Consider the following 12,326-nt stretch of genomic DNA (forward strand, 5'->3'; position numbering starts at 1 on the left):
AGGCCCGCCCCAGCTGAAAACAGCTGATGGCTTGCAGTTCCATCAGGGGGATTACACTGAAGGTTACCACACCGATCACTGAGGGAGGAGATGGTTTCCCTCCTCCTTCAGCTGATCAGCTGGACAGGTGGAGCTCATATTGTATTCTGAGACCTTCATTACCAAGATCTCGTTTGCTGTAGGGTGTTGGCTTGGTTTTAGGATTCAATAAGGCTAAAATATGTGAGGGTAAGAGAAAGCAGCATTCGCAGGCACAAGGCTGGAGTTTCCTGCAGTGACCACAAGGTGTTAGTGGCAAAAACTTTCTTCCTTTTCCTACCCACATCACTTCGCCGACACCAAACAGGCACGGCTTGAGAAAGGGAGGGTTGTTTTTGTTTGGAGAGCACCCAGCCCAGTATAAGCTCTGCTGAGGGTATCGTTGTGCAAAAAAAAAAAAAAAAAGAAAAATATAGAAAGAATAAATGCCTGCAAAACTGCCTTGGCATTCACTGAATTTCCCAAGATAGGCAGTCCAAAGGGCCAAAGCTTTTTAGCATGCTCCAAGCATCCAGGCAGCAGTGGTCACACGCTGCTGCTTGTGCCAGTCAGCCAGTAGATAAATTCCAACAGAAAGCAGCGTTTGTCCTGAGATAAGTTCATTCAGATGACACTGTCCAAGCCACAGGGTGAAGGGATGCCTCACACTGACATTACAGGGAACAAACCAGGAGCCTCTGAAGGATGCGCTCCTACAATACCAAGGGCCAGAAGAACAGTTGTGATAGTAAGAAATGATGGGTAGAGAAGCCTGCAAGCAACAGGAACAGCTATCAAATAAAATAATCGTTGTGCTTTCAGCCACCACCTCCCAAGTTTACTCTGAGTAAGGGCCAACTAGATAAATATGTTTTGTTACAGTCACGGTTTCTTCCCCCCTCATAAAATTTCAAGCAAAGAGAGCATTTAGCCACGCAAGACCACTTGTCAGTAAAGAAAATACCAATTTGTCAGTAAAGAAAATACAAATTTACTTTATTATAACCATAAAGAGGGATTATTTCAACAATTAGCTGTACGCTCAGCACTCAGGTATACATCTGTGCCAAATAAAGTCGTTTCTCTTACTGCCAAAGAACACTTCTCTTTAGCAACGCGCTCCCTGCCTGTGCTTACAGGGTGTTTATGGTCTCTGTATTACAGTTACCTTGACAGACAAGCCTCAGGATACAGAATAAAGCTTTACTCTTTGACCAAAATAGGAGGCAACATTTTTATTTAAAAAAATTAAAAACGGCAAGTTTCTAGTCAGATAATATAAAGCATCTTAAATTAATCTTCTGAAAGTATTTACACTATTTGTAAACGTAAATATCTGAAACTGTACACGTTTAAACAAATGGTCGTTTAGCAAACAGGCTGTATAAACTGATTGCTCTGCTAATCTTCCAGCCAGCCGACCTAGAGCTGTCCAGGTATTCTAGGAGAGAAAAGACCCAAATCCCGAGAGTGCCTCCTGCGAGGGTTTACCCTTCACATCTCCTCTGTACAATGTATTGAGTCCAACACAGCTTTGTGCAGTGACCATGCAATCCTTCTGTATAACTTTGTAAAAAAAACAAATATACATATATTACAACGCACTGGGCAGTATTTTACAGCCTGCGATTCTACATAAGTAAAAAGAAAAACCAAAAGGGCAGGTTTGCTTCCTTGTTAGTTCCTTTAGTTAATTTTAAGGAGTCATGTAAGGTCCTATGAGTACCACTTGCGTACCTCAGCACCACTGCTGCAACACTTCTCATGGTAGCTTTAAATCCTACTGTTTTAGTCTCCAGCCACGTGATTCATAAGAGGAAAAACATTAAATCAAAACACCACTGATGTGCATGGAAGTGTCTCCGTAATTAAATATTTCAGAAAGAGTTTTTACGAGTGAGTTGAGAGGCTGCCACATACCTCACCGTGGTTTTCTTTCGCAGTGCTGCACGATCAAGAGTTGCACACCGAGATACTCTAGAGCTGCTTTTAGTGTTTCACTCAATTAATGACAGAGGGGTTCGCATTCAGCTTTCCGAAATAAGGATCAATTAATGCCTACTGATCACAGCACGCTGCTTACCAGTAACTGAGCACTCAACCCCTGCTAACGATGATGATTTGACAGTGCTTACACATCCATTTCTGGCATCCCCTGCACACCCCCACTAGCATTTGATTTGCTCCAGCCCACAGAGGCTGTAAAAGTTCCGGTCCCAGCGCCCGCTTTGACTAATCCGACACCACCAGTTGATCTTGGGTACGGCAAAAATATACAAAAAAAAAAAAAAAACACCTCTAACCTAAAACTCTAAGTACCTGAGAATCTCAATGCTACGCTTTGCTGTAAAGCATCTGAAAACATGCAGTTCCCTCAGAAACAACAGAAATTATATTGCACAGCTTTCCATTGCAAATCCCAAGAATCCGAGATTCTTTACACGGAGTAAGGCTAGAGCATAAAACTTCACGCCAGGCCTCGCAGCTCTTAATCACCAGGGTACAAGAAAAAAACAGCACATCCAGTGTTTCAAGAAACGCTTCAGATGTAGAAAATAAAGTTTTCCCAGCTAAAAACCTCTGAATTATGTTCACGCACTTGGTAAGTTATCAGGATTCTCAGGGGTGTTAAAAAATTGGAGCATGCCTGCTTAAGTCAAACGGTCGTATCAACGCGCTTATCTCCAAGCCTTGCAAATACTCTGCTCCCATTTTATTCCCTGCACTCTACTTCCAGTGGGTTTTTTGAAAGTGCTTCTCTTCACTCCATTAAAGTATGAAAGGATTTTACATACAAAAAAAAAAAATCAGGACTTCAAGAATATCTGGAGAAGGCAGTAACTGAGCTTCCATAAGAGTGATCAGCAAAAGGTTTGTTTTGTTTGCTTTCCCCCCCCCCCTTCTCAAGCCAGCAAATAGGAAGACCTTTAACAAATCAATAAAACTGATTTCTTTTTTTAAACTTTTTCCTAAAACAGGGAGAAACAGCCTGGAGGGTTTTAATGCAGACTGGACTGCACGGGGGGATCCTTCATTTACTTCAAAAAGTCTGCAAATGTCTTCACGTCCCCTTCACTGTCTGCCACTCAGCTGAAGTTTGTCTGAAGCAGCCTCACTGGCTACTTGGACATCGACAAAAGTAAGTTCACCTGGAAGACAAAGCAAAAGCCCACATTAGACAGAACAGCTAAGTTCAGGAGCTGATGTCTCATATTTTAACCTTTAAACAGGAATTCATGGAAGCACACAGAGACTTATATGAAGCAGAACACCCATAGAACTGGTCAAAACTTCCAGTCAAATCCCAACTCACAGGCTTTGTAAAACGCAGCTGTTGACAAGTCTTTTCAGCAGTCACAACCTATTGTTTTAGATTTTTTTAGGATGACTTCTGGCTTTGTCAACAAACTCCATAAAAATCTGTGCACTGGAGAAAATGTCAGCATCCATCTTAGATATCTGAAACACATTTGGGGTCCTTTGCAATCCTTGGTTCCCACAAACTAGAATATTGCTTCTGATGCACTTCAGTTTGTGGAAATGATCCTCGGGATCAAGATAAACAACATTAGAAGAAGCCAACTCCTCTAGGACAACCCCACCTTTTCCAGTGCATCACTCCTACTCTGTGCTCCAGGATAGTTAACACACATCCCTGTGGCCACGTTCATTGTGGGCAAACTCCTCTACCACATTCAGTTTGAGTACTGGCAGCCTGTGATATTAAGATTTTAACCACACTCCCTTGACTCCTAAAGTCAAAGACAGATTTTTGAAAACCTACTTGTTTTTGTCAGAGAACTCTCAACCCCACTCACCTCTTGAGAAGGGTTATGTAGGGTTAAATTTCAATTAAAAAAATGCATATTTTCCCAATCCAATTTACTCCAAATGCACCCTTGTAACTCTTTCCCCTACTTCCCAAACATAAAAAGTTGCTGCTTCTCGTATTTGTCAAAAGCGAGACCAACTTCACGTGCACAGATTTTTTTTTAAGCTTGTTCTCTAGCTGTGGTATCGCTTCAAAAAGACAATGCCCAAAAATGGCAAGACTCTGCCATGATGTTGTACAAACCAATCCACAAAAACATCAGTCACTGCCTTCAATTTAAAAAAACACTCTATTGGATATTCATAACAAACAAATGAGCAAAACCTTTTATTTGAGACCCTGGAGTTCAGAGAAAGTCCTGAGTTTAATCAGCCAGGATTAAGGAGGATTTAAAAAAATATCTGAACGCTAAAAGTACTAAAAGTGAAAAGTTCATGTTTAAAAATAAAGACAGTCACATGAAAAAGCAATTAATAAAACAGGGAGCTTCAATATATTCGGTGCATACCTGTTCCATTGAAGGACAGGCTATGATCTGGAGATCTTCGTTACTAAATTCTTCCTTTAACAAAGCATGGAGTTTCTGAAACATTTGCTGAATGTTGTTCTTTTAAAGGAAAGAAGGAAAAAGTCATTATTAAAAAAAAAAAAAAAAAACGCACAGAACTCACCCCAAACATTGACCAGAATAAGTACCAGAACCCACCTCCGTCCCTGCAATGTATACTATGCAGGCTGAACATAAGAGGAAACAGGACAATTTTGGTTTTAGGCTAAAAGATACCATTAGATTTTTTGATTTCACAGGCCTTTTCAATAGGTTTCGCCCCCAGAGAAAAACATGCTGAGGTACATAGAGCAGTACTCACCCTAACTGGCTTGAACAAGATGAATTCTGTATCTTTATTGGACAAGTATAAGGACATGCTTCGTAACGTTGATGGCAGCTTTGTTTTTATTGTCTTGTAAGTGGAAGAGACCATATCGTTGATCTTTGCTGAAAATAAGAGTAAACATACTTAATGAAGCAGAAGATCATGCTGCAATTGGATATCTACGTTCCTGAACAGCATCTCCCCTGTACTAGGGATGATCATAAACAAATGAAATCAAAATAGGGGGGCACACTGGGAAATAGGGGGGCAGACTGGGCAGCACAGCATCATTCCATCATATGAGCACACGCCAGACCAGGCTCGCCTCTCAGGACCTACTCGAGACATCAGCCTCTTACTCTGCAGAAAAAGCACCCAACCCGTTTCTGCCAGCTAACGCAGACTCCTCAAATTCCTGGAGTTGCAGCCTTCCAACTGAAGGAGCAACAAAGTTTTACACAGGCCAACCCCACATCAAACTGCCCTGGAAAAGGAACTGCCAGGAATAAATACTGCTAGTAAACAGAACAGTGTAGCACCAGTTCTCCTTACTGTCCACTGGCTGTGTCTGGAAGAAAAAGGGCTGCACAGCCTTCTGGATTTTGAATCAAGCAGACAGGAATCCTCTCTCAGACAAGACCTTCTTTCTTTATTGCTAGGTATTTTAATGGCTTTACAAGATCTTTGCTTAAAGGGCAGGGGCAACATACATTTTGTAGCCTTAAATCCCCCAAGTTAGTATCCTATGTTTGTTTTTCCACTCTTTCTACAGTGCCTCGATTTTCTCCTACTTACTTCTGCTTCCCACACAAATGACTCCAAGAAACAACAGAAGATCTGCTTAGATCTGCCTCTACACACATAATTATCTCCAGACAAACATTAAAAATACCCCTGAAGAAGCAGGAAATATTAAGTAGAAGCTCAAGTTAGCCCTTGAGAGTGTCTGACCATGGAGCAGCACTGAATTATGAATGAATATGGCTGGCTTTGCATTTTAAGAATGTGATGCAGCAACAGAAGGTTTCAATGTATGAATTGGAATAAGCAGATTTCTCAGTGTCATCGAGAAGCTCAACTTGGTAACATGAACAGCAAAGCAACACAGGAACATCTGAACTACTCCAAATGTTCCTACGAAGCATTTGAGTTCTGAAAAGGAAGCACTTGCCACAGCTACAGACAATAAAAGCTTCAATACAGACTCGGATTTTTTTTCTACAAAAGCCAAAGCTTCATCTCAACGTGATCAAGTAATTCCGTAGGCACATTCTGCATCTGTTTGTGAAAATGCTGTTTTCATGCAAGAGCATTCACAGCTTGAGAAACACTCAATTCATTCAGCTATTGTTCCAATTAAACGCATATTCTTAAGTTTGTCAGGTTTTGATTTAGAAGAATCTGAAGACATTTAAACTGGCACACAAGTAAAAATATAAGCCAGGACTTCGAAGAGAAAGTCCTGCAGAGAAGGTCATCTTTTGAAGATGAGTTTCCTGTGGGAGTCTCAAACAGGTAAATGATCACGGCTTTAGTAGCCTACAAGGATCTCTGAAGCAGTATGAAAGTAAAACAAAGCAAATACCTGGTTGTGCCCAAGGTTGCTGCGAAAGGCTGTATTTGGGACCTCCTTGAGTAGCCATTGTTTTTAAAGCAGACACCTAAAACAATGACAATCAACAAAATGATGTTTGTTTCTTTCAGCTGAAGTCACAACATACTGACCAAGCAACAATTGCACAAGTCTCCTAGTTACCAAACTCTCTTTTTTTCTAGGTCCTGACTTAACAATACACAGGGGAAGCTGCTTGACAGAAATGCAGTTCAAAATTGCAATCATAAACACGTCTCAAAAAAAAAAAATCAAAACGGGATTAAATTTACAAAGATTCTTTGTGTCCTTAGGTGCCAAAGAAACCTCAAAAGGGAATTATACTTCATCAAGTTAGTCAAACTCCCCAAATTGGAATAACTTCAACAATCTAGCAATCTCAGTTGATCATCTGCATTTTAATCACCTGTATTTTAGGCATGGTACTAGCCCCTCGCCCCATCATCACAGGCATCAGTAAATTTAACATTGTAATCTTCTAATTCTCAGAAAGCCAGCCTCTGGGGTATTTTTGAAGTCCAGCAATGCTGCAGGACCCAGTTTCTGAGTTGTTGTGCTATAAGAACACATCTTGGTGCAACATGGATCCGTATCATGCTTTGTTTTCCAGAAATAACAGATCACGCTGCGTGCTTTTCTCAAGGTGTCTTGAATCCTGTGCCCTAGGATAGGTTCTATAAAAAAGTGTATTGTACCAGGACAGCTTTTGTTCCTGTCCTCTAGGATGCCCGATCTACCTGCCTCAGTTTGTGACAGAAATTCCTGACAAAACAAGACTTGGAAGGAAAGCCCTGCTCAGCAATCACTTCACTGCTGTAAAATATGCTGAAAATAAAAGCCTTCAGCAAACTAGCTGGCTGCTAAAAGTATACTGAAGCATGGCTGCCAAACTCTGAGATTTCTCTTAAGAACACGCACAACCTGAGACTTTTATTGAGGGCTTACAAATTCAGTCAAGGTTGGAGAGTGCTTTTCCTGCAAACAGAAAAGCTCCTGCTGACTTTCATAGCCCTATTTCAACTCACTGAAACAGGTACAGCTTCTGAATAAAAGAGTGTAAGAGTTGCTTTTAAAAACAAACCATGCCGTGTTCTTTTAAACTATTAATTTTGAAAATGCTTTGACAGTTCCTTGTTGAAACTTAAAAGGAATCACAGTTTTAAAATGGGAAATGCCAACGTCTTCAGCTAATCAGAGAGATCTTGCAGCTTCTCCTGTACCCAATTTAAATACTAATTTCACTGACCTATCAGTATTTCAGTTAAGTTAACAAACATACAACATGCTTGTACCTTTGTCATGAACTCCTCCAGCTGTTCTATGAACTGTTTGGTTTGCTGCTGAATAAACTGCTCACAAGCTGATTTCAGATGACGATCTACATCTTTCTTCGAGTCGATATAATGTTCTCTGATTTCTGGAGTACCCTTGAAGAGAAGACAACAAATCCCTCCTTTTTATTTGCCAGAGATCACCACCCGCTTAACGACTGATTTTTTCTGAATGCAACGAGACTCCGTATTACCTCCAGCAAGAACTGTATCAAGGCATTGTTGCTGTTTAGTCTAAAAAATCTTGAAACTGTTTTAGGGTTCAGGATTTTAAACGCCGCATCTGTGAATCAGAAAATCACTTGCACTGTAAGTAAATGGGATTCAGCTGCCGGAACACAAAGCTTTATTCACTTATTTACTCATTAAGATAGCCAAGCCTCATTAGCATCGTTGTAACACTACAGATCCCACGACCAGTAGGTGTGCATGCACGTGCACACACAAATAGATATGCACAGAAACACACACAGTACACCTGGATCTAATAATTACACCGTTCAAACAGAAAAATTCATTACATCAAACTAAGAAATGACTGATAACAACAGTAGTGCTATCAGCACGCGAAGTGTGTGAGCTCTTTTCCTTTTGTAACGGCATCTACAAGTGAAAGACTTTTACATAAGCTACGTAGTTCAGCAGTTAAACTGGGAAAACCAAGCATGGTTACACAAAGCGACTCAGAACTGGCACTCTTTTCCTGTGTGCTTAGGTTTTTAGTTAAGACTAAACAAAAAACATCAACATATTGAAATACATTCATATTTATGGTACCAAGAAATAAAAACAACAATGCCTGCAATTAACACGTCATCCTGAAATTGTTCCTATTGAATTAAGGGAATGTTGTCAACCTGAAATCTAATCAAATTAGGAAAAAGCAAATCATCAATACAGTTTCTGCATAGTTTGTTGCCCCAGTGTCATTCATTTACCATCCTACACCTCCATCTGCTTTCTTTCATATCAAAAGTAATTCTGTGCCTCTGGTGCTGTATGAAACAACGGGAGGGAAAGAAGATGTGTGAGTTAAAGAAGTGCTGTCAAAGTACATTAAACAAAGAAGGAATGCCGGGTACTTCAATGCCAAACTAAGAACCTGCACTCCTATGCAGTTAAAGGAGACTGCAGAGAAAGATTCATTCTGTTCTCTGAATTACTTCTGATTCCAAAAAGAGCCTAAGTTCTTCATTAGATGCCTACAAGCCAGAGAGTGTGAAAGCCACCTCTCCCTGCTATATTTTCCAGTTGCAATAACCTTAGTATTAAACTACTTTAAAAAAGTGGAAGCATGACTTTTACATTAAGCAGTGTTCCTTTCAGATATAAATCCCAAAGTACAATCTATGTGCAGAGAGCTTGGCTGGAAGACAATAAAATTCTTATTAGCCATGCTATCTTTCTACTACAACTCATCCCAAATATAACAGCCCTGCTGGCCTGTGCCACACTACATTAAGAATTAAGCTCAGTCTACATTTTCAACAGCCTCCATCCCCCACCATAAAGAAAGCATTTCCCATTACTTACCACTACCGTGTGCGAAGCACTGGCTGGCACAAAAATTTATTCGGTTAATTAAAGAGGGAGAACAAACTTGTGTGTCAGCCAGGATGAGACACCAAAAGGACGTATTTACCCTTTAACCTCCAGTCAACTAGAAACTACTCAACAGGTACGTGGTTTCATTGATGTTCAAATGCAACAGATGAAATGGTTAGTGTGGGAATCGCTCGCTTCAGAGTTAGAAGAGCAGCGTATTAGATGGCAGGAAAGAAAAGTTATTTCTTCAGCTTTCTCTTCCAGAACAGAAGAGGAGAAACTTGACATGCTTCCCATTACTTTCCCCCTTATCTTTATAAACCTGACAACTCCACAACTGTTCGCTTTTATTTTCGTAGGGCTTTTTCCCTGCATTTTACAAAGGAACCATAGCACAATTAAAAAAAAAAAAACAAACATATAGTTTCTATTATTCCTAAAAACAGACATGTTTGCCACAAAAAAACATACAATACTGCTTATTTGACTTGCAATATAAAAAAGAATTCTTTCCTAAACAAAACAGAAAAGTTTAGGAAATCTTAATTTGTTTCAGGCAAGTCAGCTATGTATTTTTTTAAATTAGCCTGTTAAACAGCAATAACAACAGATATTCATTTAAAAGATCAGAAGATGGAAGAGACATTTCTGTGCAGAAACAGAGATTATTTAGCTGTTCTTAAAAAGGACTGGATAAAGAAGTTAGGTGAGCAGCAAAAGGCAGTCAAACGCATTCCATACAAAAATAAAGAACTTGTTAGATACATCTTGAATTGCCCTTAAAAAAAGAACATTTGTTTTGTTGTTGTTGTTTTTTTTTTTCTCTCAGAGAAGGTAAGAACAAAGCAAGAGATTAGCACAAGCATCCAGGTCATTGCAGGTGAACATAAAATAAACCCAGAACTTTTGCTAGCACATGAAGGGATGACAACGCCATCCCATTCTGTAGCCAGCAACTGTTCAGTACCTCTAGTTTTCTTAAGGTCCAGGGAAATTTCCTTAATGGTGAAATCAGTGTGGAAAGGAGCAATTTGTTCACGAAGAATCAAAAGGTGTTTTATTAAGAAAAGCTGTCCATCAACCTGGGTCTACAGCACAAGGAAAAAAAAAATACTCATTACATGTAAAAAGCAACCATTAAATGAAGAGCACAATTTCAACACCTTCACTTTTTTATTAGTTAACTTCCTGCAACAAAATTATTACCAATAATTTTACACGCAAGCTTTTTTCATTAGTCTGTAGTGCCATTAACTACATTATAGGATCAACAAGACTCACTTCTTTACTGCTCTGAATATACTGCCCTGCAGAAGCTGACTTTATTCCTATTTCTTAGAAGACCTGGATTATACACAGCTCTATTTCTAAATGTCCACATTAGGTACAGGTATCCGGTAGTTGAAAGACACCAACTTATTTTTCATAAAAGCCAGGAATTATTTCGTGTAATTCATATGATTTAGGTTGAAAAATATGAAATTTCAAGGTTGTTTTTTTTTTTTTTTGCCATCATTAAGATGATTAAAAAAAGCCAGAAAGACAGATAATCAAGGTTATTACAGAAACATTAACTTTGCTACTGTGCAAAGGTCTTACGAGGCATTTTTCTCATATCATTAAACACAAAGCTTAGTTAATTTCTATACAGTATGGCAAAGATAGAAAGAATAAACCAAGGCCAGGTTCACACCACCGAGATGATCAGTTTTGCACTGCTTGTTATTTCAGCTATGCTATACACCACAAGCAGTTTTTAATCTTTCAAGTTCATGGCTCATTGGGGCAAATGAAGGAGGATTAAAGGTGTATTTGCCTTTGCAAGCTGGAAAAGATCTTTCCTTGATATAATGTTAAATGAGAGAGTCAAGAAAATAGGTTTAAATATACAGTTTTAACAAATGGAAGCATTCACTAAAAATACGTGGTGCGCTGGTTTCTTGAGACTTTTTTTTATTATTATTATATGCAGAATTTCATCAGTAATGTTATACTGACATGCACCAACAGCAAACTGGTACAGATCCTAGTCCCAGGCCAGTCTGTTCAGGGCTCACTGTGGGATCAGTTTCATGCTCTGACCTGATATACAATGCTGGAATGGTTCTGTATAAATCTGAATCATTTACGTAAGAAATAGTTACATGCTCAAGCAAGAGGAAAATGTGGCTTGAATTTTTTTTTAGAGGTGCTACATGTAACAGATATTTTTCATGAGACACTGAAAACAAATACTTCTAAATAATTCTTCATTTCTAATAGCAACTATTTTGTTTTCATTGCTAAGTATTTACTGCTTATACAAATCCACCAAGTTTATCCTATCAAGAGTTTTCTTTTTTTTTGTTTTAATAAATTTCACTTCCTGGCTGTTATGAATTAGTAAATACTACAGTATTTGTATTCAAGAAACTGCAAGAGAAGAAAACCCACACAGGTTTACTCCAATTAAAGTAACATGTAAGGTAAAAATGACTTGATGAAACTGCATCAAATTCTGAATACCACATACGAGATCAAAGCTTTTTATTCATAGATAGTTCTGAGCAGAAAAGACTTATCAAATCTTGCCAGTGAAGTTAATACTTGGAAAGATTTTTGAAAACTCCAAAAAAATAAGCAGAAAAAAAAAAAAACAAAAAGAGTAACAGGCAAATTGGTAGCAGGATAGACTTCCAGCACTATTTTTATTCAGGCATCACTTGACTGAATTCGCATGAGTTATAGCAGCCTGTAAACATGATTGCTGTGATTTGTATTTTACCTTTTTAGATAGGCTTGCATGTTTTAGAATACATTAATCAGCTAGCAATTCCATCAAGTCTGGAATTTGGTCAGAGCCACATAATTTCACTAAGATTTCAATGGAATTTGGAACAGCTACTTCATGGCTTTACACGTACGTGGGGAAAAGTTAAAAAAGGAGAAAAACCACCCTATCCCCAAAGCACAGACTCTGACCTTGTTTTTGCTGATAGAATCAGCAGCTCCCAGCAGTGAGTGGATGCAAGCAGATAAGGCCTCTTGCGATAATCCCTGAAACACTGCCCTCTGCAGGAAAGAAGAAATCAGACCAAAAACCAAAACATTAGCAAAGCCTAAACAAAATTTAA

General features: G+C 39.0%; 1 protein-coding gene across 1 annotated transcript in view; it reads right to left on the reverse strand.

The window, feature by feature from the left end:
* Nucleotides 1-985: 985 nt before the first annotated feature.
* The window catches only part of COG3 (component of oligomeric golgi complex 3), a 29,960-nt gene continuing 18,619 nt past the window's right edge, over nucleotides 986-12,326 (reverse strand). The window contains exons 16-23 of the mRNA XM_068675065.1: nucleotides 12,175-12,264; nucleotides 10,181-10,301; nucleotides 7,863-7,951; nucleotides 7,630-7,764; nucleotides 6,311-6,386; nucleotides 4,720-4,847; nucleotides 4,359-4,457; nucleotides 986-3,167 (exon numbers count right to left, since the gene is read on the reverse strand). Coding sequence (XP_068531166.1) covers nucleotides 3,138-3,167; nucleotides 4,359-4,457; nucleotides 4,720-4,847; nucleotides 6,311-6,386; nucleotides 7,630-7,764; nucleotides 7,863-7,951; nucleotides 10,181-10,301; nucleotides 12,175-12,264 — 768 coding nt within the window. The 3' untranslated portion in view covers nucleotides 986-3,137. The remainder of the gene's footprint in view (nucleotides 3,168-4,358; nucleotides 4,458-4,719; nucleotides 4,848-6,310; nucleotides 6,387-7,629; nucleotides 7,765-7,862; nucleotides 7,952-10,180; nucleotides 10,302-12,174; nucleotides 12,265-12,326) is intronic.

This window comes from Anas acuta, chromosome 1 (genome assembly GCF_963932015.1).
Source record: "Anas acuta chromosome 1, bAnaAcu1.1, whole genome shotgun sequence".
Classification (NCBI taxonomy): Eukaryota; Metazoa; Chordata; class Aves; order Anseriformes; family Anatidae; genus Anas; species Anas acuta.